At 38.9% G+C, this 14,415-nt stretch overlaps 2 protein-coding genes across 2 annotated transcripts; both read right to left on the reverse strand.

The window, feature by feature from the left end:
- Nucleotides 1–692: 692 nt before the first annotated feature.
- On the reverse strand, nt 693–9,626 carry LOC149947563 (uncharacterized). Its single transcript, XM_090171572.1, has 40 exons — nt 9,499–9,626; nt 9,264–9,427; nt 8,903–9,159; nt 8,773–8,826; nt 8,591–8,707; nt 8,404–8,519; nt 8,293–8,345; nt 8,171–8,223; nt 8,003–8,112; nt 7,780–7,936; nt 7,646–7,701; nt 7,446–7,582; nt 7,255–7,361; nt 7,143–7,187; nt 6,942–7,069; nt 6,799–6,869; nt 6,654–6,718; nt 6,453–6,600; nt 6,254–6,371; nt 6,084–6,184; nt 5,944–6,015; nt 5,757–5,863; nt 5,626–5,698; nt 5,447–5,548; nt 5,035–5,205; nt 4,539–4,673; nt 4,396–4,483; nt 4,234–4,325; nt 4,113–4,175; nt 3,948–4,040; nt 3,774–3,833; nt 3,608–3,705; nt 3,006–3,069; nt 2,772–2,935; nt 2,623–2,701; nt 2,475–2,529; nt 2,079–2,155; nt 1,769–1,871; nt 880–954; nt 693–811 (listed from the first exon to the last, which is right to left on the reverse strand). The coding sequence occupies exons 1-40, from the start codon at nt 9,596–9,598 to the stop codon at nt 759–761; spliced, it is 3,981 nt and encodes a 1,326-aa protein (XP_090027698.1). The 5' UTR covers nt 9,599–9,626; the 3' UTR covers nt 693–758.
- Nucleotides 9,627–10,633: 1,007 nt separating this feature from the next.
- LOC149947564 (disintegrin and metalloproteinase domain-containing protein 10-like) lies at nt 10,634–14,217 on the reverse strand. Its single transcript, XM_090171934.1, has 8 exons — nt 13,487–14,217; nt 13,161–13,413; nt 12,980–13,100; nt 12,476–12,913; nt 12,004–12,414; nt 11,771–11,937; nt 11,443–11,713; nt 10,634–10,986 (listed from the first exon to the last, which is right to left on the reverse strand). Exons 1-8 carry the CDS (start codon nt 14,073–14,075, stop codon nt 10,696–10,698), a joined length of 2,541 nt encoding a protein of 846 aa, XP_090028060.1. The 5' UTR covers nt 14,076–14,217; the 3' UTR covers nt 10,634–10,695.
- Between the last annotated feature and the right edge of the window lie 198 nt (nt 14,218–14,415).

A 14,415-nucleotide genomic window follows, 5' to 3' on the forward strand; every position in this document is an offset into this window, starting at 1 on the left:
TAGTATGCGTCTCGACCTATAAACCTATGACAATTATGAGATAGTTACCACACCAGTGGCACACCCAAGCGGGGGCCCGGGCCCCCTTCAGAACATACGGATTTACATACAATTTTTTAACGAATTACTTTTCAACCGAGCCTTCCACAAGCCAATGGAATTAATTTAATTAATTTCTTGGTGCGCCACTGTCCTACACAGTGCTTATGAACCCCAAAAGGGCGAAACCTATCTACTGTTGGAATATCTGGCTCTATTTCTTGACTTTTGTAACTTTTCCAAACACGTCTGAGGTTAATATATGAACAGCCATGGCACGCAGCAGCGGTGAGACAATTTCACGGAAAACGTTTTTGGAAGTTCATACAGGGCATGTTAACTTGTACTAATTCTCAGGTTAAGTAAAGATAAAATGTCCGGGGGGGGGGGGGTTCGGTCTGTGATATAGCAGTGTTTCAAAAGGACATTTTTTTTGACAAAAATTAAGTAAATGTTTAAATAATTTAATATTTAAAGATTGCGAAGATAGCTTTCTACAAGAAACAAGGGGCTAAAAATAAAATTTTATTTGATGCTGCATTCGATAACAATGAGCAACTTAGATTTCTTATGAAACGATCCTGTAGCACAAGCCCTACTTTCGATCATAGTGAAGGTGTCCAAGTGTTTGGATAACGAGTATTCCGTGAAAATTTATATAAATTAAGAAATTTAATATCAGTTGTACATTTTTAGAATACCAACTAAAACAAATTGGTTTAGTTTAATTTCTGAATTATTCCTTTGTTCGCATCCAAAACAATTAAATCTCCTAAAAAAATTGCAAAAATATTGATTTTTATGTTTATGAAATGTTCTTAGGAGTGTTAACTATTATACCAGATTTTATTTTTTTGGTAGCACCATCCACTCCAACAACGCAAGGAAGACCATACTCTCTCGCGACGACAGCCCCTAATAAATGTGTTCGGTGCAATTAACAAGAATGTATCAAAAGTCTGATTGAATGTATTTATTTAAACTTAGAGATAATTTCTATGTTGAGACGATTTTTAGCTTTGCTCGCGTTCTACTTCTTAGCCCCGAAATCGACTCCTCCCCTTACTATGACAATCAAATCGACCCATTATCTAATTGGTTCCCTAAAACTACGTCGTGTCGGACGTGATTGACGTGAATACGTTTCGAGGAGAAAACAAAAAATATCCCCTTTCCTCCTGTCCCCCTCACTGGCGGGGGGGGGGGGGGGAATACGGGGCTATAATAATAATCAGCTAGGCCCAAGTCATCTGGCGACTTTTAATGCCCAGGTGGGCGGGTTACAATGCGTAGGAGGGTGGTGGCAACAGCACCCAACACTAACTATTACCGTTAACCTCTACAAGTTTTTTATGGAAGGGGAAACCGAAGAATTGGGGGGAAAACCCCTTTAACCAGTGGGGGAGAGAACTTGCAAACTCAACGCGGAAGAGTAGTTCCGAGTTTTCACCCAGTGCTGAAGCGCTAACCATTCCGCCACCCCACTAGTGCCCGCGGACAAAACAAACAGAGATTCTCACTGACGACTAAGTTAAAATAAATACGTTCATGGATTAACAATTGACATTGAAACGACTGGTGGGAATTAGGATATTCGTCTCTTACATAATTTAGTCACCTAATAGACGAATATCCAACTGATTCTAGTCCACCTATGCGTGGCTTCATACACGTATGAAAGGGTTCATTTGAACTTTATAAATCAATTTGAAAAATTAAGAAAGTTTACCATGTGATACGAGTCCACCCAATTCCGTGGCTACGCCCCCCAACATTGGAAAATAGGGACTCCAACCTATGTCAGTCCCTTTTGCAATGAGTATTTCTCCTCTCTAAAATAGATAATCAGTCTTAAATTAATAATCCAAAATATCTGAACAATAGCTAAAAATTAAGGTTTATTTTTATGACTATCTCCATAGGTAAGATTATATTACTTGTCTCGACCAACGAGGCAGCACGTACTGGGACAAATCAGACAAATGGCCGCGCGTGGCAAAATATTAAGTTGAGATAGCCATAGCAAAAACGCTCCTTACCTGAATGAGTTTGGCTTCTTCTAGGGTAACCGCCACCCTGGCGACTCCTTTTATGAAGCCTTGACTGACAGGGGTTCCTATTAATTTGAAAGATCGCGTTCAAACACAAAACCAAATTTCTGCCAATCTATTCATTGATACCAGAAGGTTATACCATAAGTCTATAATATTGTTCCATAAGTTTGTCACTTTAGGGAATATTTTACTGAGAGCAAGTAACGGAGTGACGTCATCACAAGAAAAAAATCTCCCCTAGCGAGGCGCTGTCAAAGACTACGTGTGACGTGTTAGCAAGTGGACGCAAAACGGCGACGAAGTCTGTCTTGTGAGTAGCTCTCAGTAAAACATTTGCATGTGTCACATTCGTGTAACAATATTATACACTTATGGTTATACCTGATAAAGTGAAAGACGCTTCTATTGGTCCATCCTTGTTGTTTTCAAGATTATTCTGAAAAAGAAAATATATATACATAAAACCGTGGTTTGAAGTTGCTTACCTAAAAAGAAATTCGCAATGTTGAAAATTAAATAATTGAGTTACCGGAATTGGATATCCTTTAGTAATCAGATTGAAATCGAAAGACTTCAATTTCGGAAAGAGCTCTCTCCGGCGAATTGCTCTATAAAAAAATGATATCATTTGATGTCACTCCTATGTGACGATCAAGTATAGCAAAAGGATGAGCATACTTATGCACTAATTTGGCGTTTCTAGTTTCGAAGAGTTGAAATAATTCGTGATACGACAAGAAAAAAAAGAGTTCTTCGCTGGGTAAGCGTCCTTCGAGTACCATTTGTCGCGCCGTCGTCCAACACGCGTGCCGGAATTTATTAATGGTAAAAATGAAAAGAGACTAGGTTTTACAAATGAAATAATTAGTGATTTAAATTGGTCATTTCAATAGCAGACGAACAATCGCTTACTTTAGACATTTCCCTGCAAGCCACTTGTCGTCGACATATGGGAATAAGTAATCTCAGATATAACCTGTAATAACCTTTTGTTAAATATTTTAAAGTATACCGTCCTGCTACTATAAAATATCATATTTGGAAATATAATATGGATAAATTATTTGGGACGTTGCCTATTTTATGATCCGCCTTAAAAACGCTAACACGAAACGCTTCACGCACGCCAGTTTCGTTAGGCCTAGTTACAAATTGACTAGAGTGTCCCACAATCCCATTGAGGGAGAACGATTTGTCAAAAATGATTCTCGATCAATTAAATGGTTTTTGAGGGTGTTCAAAGACTCAAATATCGCCTCTTCGCGGTTGTCGTACAGATGAAAACGATAAAACATAAATTTCTTTGAGTAGAATCTCAATATTAATCGAGCAGGCTCAAACTTCGTTTAAATACACAAAAGGAACCGAAAAAGTCGCAAAAATAAAACATGAAATAAAATATTTTTGGTAACATCGATCCTGGTGGCTAACTTTTTTTTCTTTCTATGGCAGTTTATAGTAGCAGAAATGGTTGGTACAAAATTATACACAGAAGACCGTCGAGGTACACATACCTGCTTCTAAAATTTAGTGGTAGACTCAACGCTTTAATTGTATCGATCGTACTTAATTCAGATTTCTGCTTCTCTTCCATATTCGTCCCCACCATATTCTTGTGAAATTATTAATTCCCTTAATTAAATTTACTTAATTAATTGCACAGAAGTTATCGACTCTTACTTGAAGAGTTTGAATTAGAAGGGTTTCGTCCATTTCCCACGTTTTTTGGTAAACGTCGAACTTTAAGACAAAATATACCATTATTTATAAAGCAAATATTTCGTAATTTTAAGTAAATTAAACCTATTGAAAGGATTTCAAATATTAAAAAGAAAGTAAAGATCTTTAACCAACCTCGTTTAATCCTCTATGCCCGTGTGTATCGAGGAACATCTGGTACTTGACACCAGCTTCCGACTTTGTACTTTTTAGCCAACCAAGTGCCGACTTTATTCAAAACTCGTGTTATTTTCAAAAACATTACATTTAAAAAAAAAAATACTACGCGCGGTAACTAACCTTTTTCGTCATTCGTTTGAATTCATTTACATCAATGGACCTTTTAATAGCTATACTTAAATCCTTTAAAAGGCAATGATTAAAATAAATAACTCAAAATGAAAGTAGAAAAACCCCTGACCTCGATAGCTGATGGAACCGTCGCGCTTTCGACGACTTCTTTGCACGATGACAGTATTAACGCAAAATCACTGAAAACGGCGTTTGTCCATTCTAATCAAACGGGAAATTAATTATTTTTGCAGTTTGTAACGGGTTTATACCAAAATCGGAAAATACTGACTTCCATCTGAGGCAGAAACTAGTATCGACATGACGAAGTTATTGGCTAAACTAGACAATACTGTGGCATCGCAATGACGAACGAATGGCTGCAAATAGCAAATATGTTCTAATGGATACTTCCTGTGGTTATACAAATCTTACTTCTTTGTTGCTGATAAACGTTTTCAAGGATTTAACAAACATGCTACGCGCGGTTTTACATTTTTGCAGATTGTAACGAAGATTTCTCAACGTTTCCCTGCTTTTGGACAACCTCCACCTTAATAGCAGAACGTTCTATAGGTAAAAAGTCATCGTGGAGTATAGTAGGTTATTTTCGAATAAAAATGGCAAATTTCACACACTTATACTAATAATGTATTAATTTATACTCCGGGAAAATTACTTTGTTGGGATGATTTTTGGCTATGCTTCGAATCGCCCTCTTGAGCTAACAGTAAGTACTTAACCCTAAAGAAAACGAAATCAGCCCTAAATTCAACATTTTCCGTCTCGATTGAAGCGCACGCCGGTGACTATTTTCCTCCCCCTCCATGGAGGGGGGATGCGACGATGCCCGCGAATCGTTCCAACATAGTCATTATGTAATATGTATTAAGTATAAATTAAGTATAAATAAATACATTCTTGTTTATACCTTAAAATGGAAAAACGTCATTTTTAAACTTGAAAATTGTGGATAGTATTTATTGCGGCGATGGGCTTGATCCAGCATATCCTGATCGTCGAGGATTTTTCCAAATCCTGAAATCATGGTGGCTTCCGTAGCTATGGAGCGGACGCCATTTTGGAAAAAACGCAGAGCGAACTAAATGTTCGTAAAAAAAAGTAAATTGTTTCAAAGTCCACCGTATCTTAAATCTTTCTACACGAGGAACGCTTAAGCGGAACTTTTGTTTCAGGCGCGGTTTTGTGCTAAAATATACAATAGCAGCAGCCACGCTGCTACGCGAATATAACTAAATTTTATCGGCGAAAGTTCGAGCGTTCCTAATGTGGAAATAAATATTTTCCGATTTCTGGTTCTCTTAAATAGTATTTTTACGTACCGCTCCCATACCGACAAAGACGTAACTTCCCAAATAAGCGCACAAATTCGGATGAAATTCTTCACAGACGAAAATATAACGGTGTACATCTTTGAAGTAGTGCTGTATTTATTTTTGTCCACGAATGAATATTTCAATATACGAACAGTTTCCGAAAAGATTATCGTTAAATTTCTCACAGTGAACATCCATTTTCCGATAGTCGTGAGGTAACTCGCCCCGAAGATCGATGCTGGTCCATTCATTATTTCTCTACGAGATTAATCAGTGAATCATTTTTCACGAAAACTATCGAACCGTGAAAACTAACCCAACGTTCGCTCTCGTATGAAACTCCTCTTCGCATCGCATCGGCGAATCACTGTCGTGAATCACTTGAAACTCAGTTTCTTTGTCTAATGTCGTAATTGGTCGTGCCTAGATATTGGCAATTAGCTTTATAATCTACGTTCTACAGAAAAAGTTTCAATATTTTGAAATACACTTTTTATTCTTACTTGCAACACGTATATCGTTTCACCCAAGACGGCCCATTCTAAATCTACAGGACATCCATACGCTTCTTGTATCTACATAACGTACAAGGAATACGTTATTCCATACTCGATCAGGAGTGGCTCTTAAATACATTTCACACCTTCGTGCTTATTTCCGACAACGACTGAGCGTGCTTCACCGATAAGCTGCATTTATCCTTCTTTTCTTGGTCTACCGAGCTATCCTGAACGCCATTTGCATCTGAAATCATTTGATAGAGCTTTGAACGCTATGAACGCTTTAGTGTTCAAAGGAAGGTTAAAAACCTACCCGTCATAACAGTCATGGAATTCTTCTCGCCGATGAAAACCGATTTAAGTTCCAAATTATTCTCAGCGTCTTTGTTGAATACAATCGTATCGGGATCCGCTGAGGCCGACACTACAGACTTTTATTCGTAAAAGATAAGGGTATTAACGTATCCCAGCTTTCTCGGTATATTATCAAGTTTGAACCGAGCCCGACATACCTCTCCGATCCCATAATTACAAGTAATCGTTATTCTGTCGGTGTTTCCAGTAACGGGATCGCAGGTGAAAAGGACACCCGCGGTTTCAGCTGGAACCATTTCTTGAATAACTACCGCCATTGGCATATTTAGTTCTTGACCGTTTTGTCTAGATATATACAATTGAATAAGTATTTGAATTTAAATAGAGTGGAATTGCACCTTTTGTATTGCACAGCGGTGAAACAAAATTGTGACGCCCAACATTCTACCACAGCTTCAATAATCTGAAGAAAACGGTTTTTTTTTTTAGAAAACAATCCTAAGACGGCATTCAAGAAATCCAAATCTAGTCCCTAGCATTTACTCTATCCATTCCAACGAGACCCAAGAAGGTTTTCATCTGACCAGCAGCTGACATATCTTCAGAGTCCTCTCCTGTTCAGCAGATAATGAACATCAGAGTTCGCATCTGGTTAGATACATTTAATAATCGTAATATATCTGTACCTGAAGCTGACGAACGAACGGCGAATCGTTTAGCACGAAACTCAACACCAAAAACGTGTTCTAGTTTTTCTTCAATACGATTTTTTAGTGCTGCCGGTAAAGCCTTCACTCCGATGGCTTCCGAAACTCTATTCGCGAATATTTTTTTTTAATATTTAACCATATACTTGCTTAACTCGGGGTAGTTTCAAACTTAATTACCTATCACACTTCGTTTCGATTTCTTTATTGTCGCTATTGGTATTCCTGTAAGAAAGGTACTGGATTGTAATTTGTTCGTGGACTTAATACATTTCTAAGTGGGGAAATTTACCACACAATATCTTCCAAAGATTTGGTTAACGAGTGTATATCACTATTCTTCGAAAAATGTTCGTAAGCCAGTGTAGTTACCACAACCGCATTTGGAACTTCGTAGCTCTAATAGGGTAAATACAAATAATTAAATGCATAGTGAAAGACTCCCTTTTAGAAAGAAAATTAAAGTCTATAAATGGAAATTACAGGCTTTATTTGATTTTTGAGGCCGTAAAGACTAGCCAGAGACGAGCCTTTACCACCAGTCAAGCTCGGATGGTGACACGGAATTTCAGACAGCGATACTACCTCGTGAACCTCCGATTTCAACTGCATTTCGTTCTCTGCATTTCGCCTCGTTATTAATTAGAGTCAAATATCCCGAGGGAAAAAGAAATGGGACTTACTTAAGGGTAAGAGGCAAGTTGAAGGCGCTGGTAAATTGACGGAAGATACGTTTTTCCTATATCAGAAGATTTCCAATCATTTTAAATTTGTAAATATATGGACTGAAATGTTAATAAGTTCTTTAGCTGCCGACCTATTGGTCTGAAGCACCAGGGCTTCGCCAATGTCTTCTTGCAAAGCGATGGACGAAAACGTAACATTGACGAATTGGTTGTTGTTTGAAAGATATCCGACTGGCCAATCGATCTCGTCCGTATTTTTACCGAAGTTAATACGAAAGTCAAATTCACCTGCAGTTGGTGTGGCGGAAATGTAATCAATAGTGGGATGATAAAAATAAATAAAGGCATAAATACCGGTAGAAAGAACCGCTTCTTTGACGCGATCGTCTTTGTTGCAGAAGAAAAGTACTTTGGACAGGCAGTAGGACAAAGAGTTCCTCAAAACCACAAATCCAAACTTCATTCTATAAACCAAGTGTTGTATTCTAAACGCTTGTAATGTATGTAAAATAAAGCGCCAACCTTTTAGGATACGGAAACAGTTCTTTGGAACCGAAGTGAAACATTTGACCATCCTTGAACATTCGGTATTATTTAAACAACACTATATAATACTATTTTCACTAAATTTTTATCTACAGTACCTTAGTGTATGCTATAATTTCTGTATTTCGGTCTGGGGAATCACTTTCCACTTCTAAAAAAAATAACACTTCACTAAACCGAACTAATTAGAAAAAAATCCGTTCCCTCACCGACACTTCTCCTGCGGGCTCCCCACAAGGTAACTTGTTCCTCTTCCCCGCCGTCAATTTTTACAGAGCCAATAATGTTTCCAGATTGAACGAAACAGTCCAAGTTCCTGACGAAACTACACGCGAAAAAACGTAATAACACTACTCCAGAAATGGACAAGAAAAACCAAATAGGTAAAACAATTACGCGTAAGATTTCACTAGCTTTAGCGGATTCAATCCTTTCTGACCAGCGAAGAACTCAGCCAATTTTGCATTTGACATGTCAGACTGAAGATCGTGCACAAACGAAGAGAACGTCCAGCTGAAAAAGAGTGTCCGATGTTAACCCACGTCGAACCACGTTACGCGATAACAATTTCATCTTACTAGAAACCCAGTTTAGCGTTAACGTATCTCTTGTTGCTGTATGAATCAGTTTCTCTGCGTGAGATTTATGGGGGGGGGGCAACTGTTAGCGATGATTATAGACACGGTTTTTGAGGAAAATTATACATACTCGAGGATTCCAACGAAAGAAATATGCCACTTTCTCATCGGCGACAGGCATCTTATTCTCAAACCGTTTCCGACAAACGAATCCAAGTCGGTTCGGGGAGAATTGTGGATTCGGATATCAGGAATCGTGTAGAACTTGTTATTCGATAGACGCAAAAATAAGCAGGCCAGCGATAACTGCCCATTGGTCGATAAACGAACGACCAGTCTTTGTTTTTTGCCAATATGACATCCGTATATGAGGATATTATCGGATTCCTGAATATAAAGCTTTTTAATGACTTCTCCGCCCACATTCGATGCAAAATAAGTGAGACACTATACGGAGTCGACATGTTTTTCATTTTAATAAATTCACTTACATTTTGTTTTAAGCAACGACGCAGTTCCAGGTTTTTCTCTATAGGTGAAATTTTAATTCCATTTATTTCAAGGTCGTCGGAATTATTTGCCGGGTAATTTAAAACGCGAGGTTTGTCGGATCGACTTACTGTCAAACCTAGTTCCCACAGAACTTGAAATAAACCTACATCGAAGAAAATATACGGTACCAAGAATAAAAAATTTGAATTTCCCTCGTATAAAAGACACACTTACTTTCTTTCCCGAGAATGACGTACAAAATTTTAGAGCTCCCGTAAAGAATCGCAGACAAAATTCGAACACACCCAAAAAACGGCCACATTAACTTTAACATTTTTAATTTTCATTAAAACGTATAACGATAGATATACCCCAGTCGCCGACGATAGAAATTGCGCAAATTCACTTGAAAGGTCTCTGAGATAGCGATAAAATAAGATAATATAATTTTTTTTATCGACAATTCAAATTTTGGAAATTTATCTTAAGAGGAGATTAGATAATGCTTACGGAGAATCATAGATAAGAATTATAAACGAAATCAACTTTATTATTTTACATATCGAAAATATAATTTTTCAATTTTGCTACCGGGCAAGAGTCACGTACAAATGCTTTTCGAAGGTATACTTGAACATTAAAGTTATTATATAAAGGGAAAAGATTTGAAAAGATTTTGAGCCTTGAGCGGTTTTCCTCAATCGACCATAATAATAATCTGTAGCTATCTGTTTTACGTTTACATTAGACCGGTTAAGCCTACACCAGAAAATGTCAAGAAAACTTGTAGGGGAAACTTGTATGAAGTGCGAGCTGTACACACAAAGGTACGCGTACACTCCAACAAGTTCCTCCTACACGTTTTCGGGTGCTGGCTTAACCTCTCTAATATATAATGTAGCCAAGGTTCATACTGTAACAGGAATTCATACCTCGACGAGAGCAACGCGTCTGACCGTTAAAACGTGGCGTATAAAACGTCAGTAACGAAAATGCCCTCTTTCGTTTAACACTGATTGTTTTATTAGATTATTTGAAGTTTAAAATTTGAAATAATATTTGAAATAAAGTAAGAATTCAAGGTTCGTAATTCATTTTCGACAATGTCTATTACTTATTTTAAAGGTTCAAGTGCGTCGCCTTCCTTATAATTTTCGTCGTTTTTCCCATTACTCGTTAGGTATAGACGTTTTCCATACAATTTTTTGAACTAATCAGACGTATAATAAACTGAACGTATGATCAGACGTCATAATGACGAAATAAAAATATGAATATAACCATTTTCCTGGTTGAGTAATGGATTCCTGATACCGGTTACTTTTAGATTTCTTAGAAATAAAGATGCGAATAAGATGAAACGATTTATTGAAAACGTACTATAGATACATTAGAGATTAAATAACGAGCGAGAAACAATTGAGAGATGTTTTAATTCACACGGCGTTTACGATTATCGGTCTCCTTATTTGGCGGAGACTTACGATTAGCGTGCCTAGAACGGTCCTTCGTCGAAGACTCGTGATCAGGCTGAGGCTTGGGGGTTTTCACCTCATTTTTCTCTTTCATTTTGCCCGTTTTCTTAAACGTCGTTTTTATGGGGTGACCCCTGGCCGAGAGTTGGTTGATCATGTCCTCCTCGGAACGGCCATTTTCAGCTACCAGAATGATTTCGTCCACCGAGACAGTTGGAAAAAATACTTTCAGACGGGCGACTTGGGTCTGTGGGTAGGCGAATACAATTATAAGTTACGGATGATAGAGTTACAGGTCAATTCACTCGGAGCCGAGGCGTAGTGCAGTGCCTCTTTTGGGAGTGGGACAACTCTTGAGCCAACTTTTCAGACTTCCAAACCCAAGGAGGGGGGGGGGGGGAGTGTGTGGCTAACGAAAGCCTCTCATAGATAAAAATTTATGTTTGCTAACTATGATAAGGTCGTAGAAATTTCGATTTCGCTACTCTACTAAAATTGGCCAAATCTGGAAAATGTTTGAAGGGATTGTATCCCAATCCCATTTCCCCTTGGCTTCGGCTATGTCTCGAGCAACGCTGTCAAGCTACCTAAACGCTGGGAGATTGATTTTCTGAACTTCAGCTAATGCTGGACCTCAAATAGAAATAGCCGTGAAAATGTTGTTCAAGGTAGGTAAAGTGGCATTAAAAGTAAAGACAAAGACCTGAGTGTGTCTCGAAAGGTTTTTCCCTTTGGGATTCGCTGCTATGGCTGCCGTGGTGGTTTTAACATCCTTATGCATTGCTTTCACCTTCTTCCTGTGTCTACCAACCAGGTACACACCTATCCCCAAACCAGCGATGAGTAGTAACAATACTAAACCAACCAAGATGTAGTACCAGTTATTCGCCATCCAACTTTTCCCCGAGGTTCCAGTCACGAGCCCTTCGTCGGCGGCAACAATTGGACACAATTTTTCACCGCAAGAACCCTCGCTGTAGAAATTTAGGACGTTCGTATGTAATAATTCAGAGCGTATCATGAACACTTACGCGTTACAAGATCCTGCCCCTTGGTTACAAGGAGATCCGATTAAACGCAAAAATCGTCTTCTGTCGGGAGTGACAAGACCCATCGCGTCGGCTGGTGCGCAAATTCCATCTTCACTAAGGCAACAAACGGAGCATATCTCATTTTCCGGAGCTGTACACTGACAATCCTAGGAATGAAGTAAGGAGTGCCCTTGGTCAAAAAGTTATTAAACTGCCAAAAAAAGGGTACTAACGCTTAGTTGGACGAAGGAGCAAATAGTTCTATCGCAGTTTCCACGAAAACAGACGCTGGACGTCCCAGCGCAGGGTGTTCCGTCTGGAACAGGTGGTCCTTCTTGGCACTTGGAATTAAGACCGTTGCAAATTCCGTTTTGCGTACATTCATTTCGCACTGTGGAACACGGTTTCCTGGCCCGTGAGAAACGACAGTTTCGTTCGCAACACGGGTTCTTGACCGGACTGCACTGAGCTCCTTTTCCTCTGGCAAGCGTGCATGGTTGTTCAGTGCGTGATTGAGCGGGAACGCAACAATGATCCACTATTTGACATTGCTCCGGATTCATCCCGCAGTCGCACTCTTCCGATTCAAGTTGCACGACGCCGTCCCCACATTGAACTCCTTCGTCAACCTCTAAGCAGCTTCCCTAACCATTAAATTTAAAAATGATTATTCGATCTGGGTAATGGCAAACTACCGTAATATACTTTGTTCCTAACAACGGGTAACATCATACTAATGCTGCAAGGAGAAAACATTTTATTGCGCTTCGTTTTCGGCATATTAGCGGAGGGAAACATGATGTAGTTCTTGTCAGGATCGGATGATGCGCACGTATCCTTGTCGTGCTCCGCGCCAAAACTGTGGCCCACTTCGTGGGCAAAGGTGATTGTGGCAATTCCCGTTGGAAGGATATTTCGGCCGTTAACATTGGTCACCATTCCGGTGTTCATTCGTATTTTTCCTTTATTTTGAAAATTTTGAACCGTGTCGCATAGTCCTCCAACCCCAAATCTCCGGTTAGGTTTTCCTACCCACGCCAGGCCGATTGTCTGTTCCGGGGAAAAATCTCGATGCGTGAACACAACTGTCAAGCAGAAATCATCTTCATTGGCTGCCCAATTGCTTATAGCGTCGAGTACAGCCTATTTCAAAGATTTGTGAAAATAAATGAAGTATTAAAATAAAATACTATGAAAGTAGAAACGTACGTCCGAGGGAATGCCTTCTTGGTGCAAAAAATAAGGATTACCATCATCTTTAAATATTGATATTTTCTTAATTTTGAGGCCTATTCCGTCGCCCTTACCATCACCGTTGAAGTCTGTGGCTCTATATTAATCAAATGTTAACGACCTTTTCACCCGTTTAACCCGTATAATTTATTTTCACCTGTAAATTTTATCAGATTCTTGAAAAATCGTTGTCATTTCTTGTAGAACCAGGGCTTCGGTGCTTCCGTAAAAACGATAGAACGTGTGATCCGCTACAATGTGCATACCACATACTCTGCTACGGTAATCCTGTTTCATAGCTCGAATAGTTAAATTTGAGCTTTTATATTTCTTTGGAAAATTAATGTTTTCCCGTATTCTGGCATGGACTCCTTTAGCTTCATAAAAGAGGCAATGGCCGGTTCCGTTTCCTATTCAGTGTACACAATATTAATCCAATCTGACATTTAAGTAAATATTTTAACCTGGAATAGCCGCATTTACCATTCAAATAAGGACAGACGTCTTCCAAAGCGTCACTTTTCCTGTAAACGACGGAAGTAAACGATGAACAGTTTGCCCCATGGTATTCAACAGTTGGTAGGGTTGGTTCCAAGTAAAAGTCATCCGAAGGACACGAAATTGTTGCCCTTACTCTTGTGAGGTTACCATTTGACAAGTAACCATTGACGTCGCAATGGTATCTACCCTCTACACGTCCAGTAAAAAAACTCAATTCCGTTGTATTCAGTACTTTCGTTTCCACTGTGTTTTCCCCAAAAACATCGAAAACGCTGACGCTGTTCAATACGCTAGGTTTAGAGATGTATATGGTTTTGACATTGAATGTGTAGTTGAAAGCCTTGAAGACTAGCCTAAAACCTAATTTCCTCTGACCAGAGACGATGGGAGTGACTAATCCAGAATTAGAAGGGCATCCATGGATCGGTGTACGAGAAAAACGTTCCAATTCTATTGCTTTGCCAATTTGAAGGTTAACTAACTCGTAGCTTTTCGTTATCAACTTTAATTTCGTCGAATCTCTTTTTAATGTTAAAGCAAAAATGCACAAAAAAACCATTAAAAATTGCATGTTACTTTAAGCCTAACTTCAAAAACTTATCTTTTTAAAATCAGATAAATATATTGCGTGGTAGTTTTCCACGTGCTTAAAAATAAATTGTATGAAATAATGGCTGCGTTCAGAAACGTTCACCGGTGAGTCCGCTGAGTCACCGCTCACACCGGTGTTTTACTGAACGGCATTTAAATTTCGGGTATTGACGTCACGATAGTCATCGGTGAGACACCGAAGTCACCGAAAGAGATAGTCGGTTTTTCCGATGACTGACGTCATTACTGACGTAAAACTACTATAAATGCTACGCCATTTTAAAAAACACCGATGACGGATTAAAAGCGTTCAGGAACTA

This window comes from Leiobunum rupestre, chromosome 4 (assembly GCF_980474605.1).
Source record: "Leiobunum rupestre chromosome 4, qqLeiRupe1.1.hap1, whole genome shotgun sequence".
NCBI classification, from domain to species: domain Eukaryota; kingdom Metazoa; phylum Arthropoda; class Arachnida; order Opiliones; family Sclerosomatidae; genus Leiobunum; species Leiobunum rupestre.

Bases quoted from the DNA above. Each gene is read 5' to 3' on its own strand.
- LOC149947563 (XM_090171572.1), bottom strand. From the start codon at position 9,598: ATGTTAAAGTTAATGTGGCCGTTTTTTGGGTGTGTTCGAATTTTGTCT. The intron at 6,372-6,452 runs GTATGTCGGGCT...TACGAATAAAAG, and splicing joins GTAATTATGGGATCGGAGAG to TCTGTAGTGTCGGCCTCAGC. The intron at 4,041-4,112 runs GTTAGTTACCGC...TTTTGAATAAAG, and splicing joins TCAAACGAATGACGAAAAAG to TCGGCACTTGGTTGGCTAAA.
- LOC149947564 (XM_090171934.1), bottom strand. From the start codon at position 14,075: ATGCAATTTTTAATGGTTTTTTTGTGCATTTTTGCTTTAACATTAAAA. The intron at 11,938-12,003 runs GTTAGTACCCTT...CTTCATTCCTAG, and splicing joins GCTCCTTCGTCCAACTAAGC to GATTGTCAGTGTACAGCTCC. The intron at 11,714-11,770 runs GTAAGTGTTCAT...AAATTTCTACAG, and splicing joins GGGGCAGGATCTTGTAACGC to CGAGGGTTCTTGCGGTGAAA.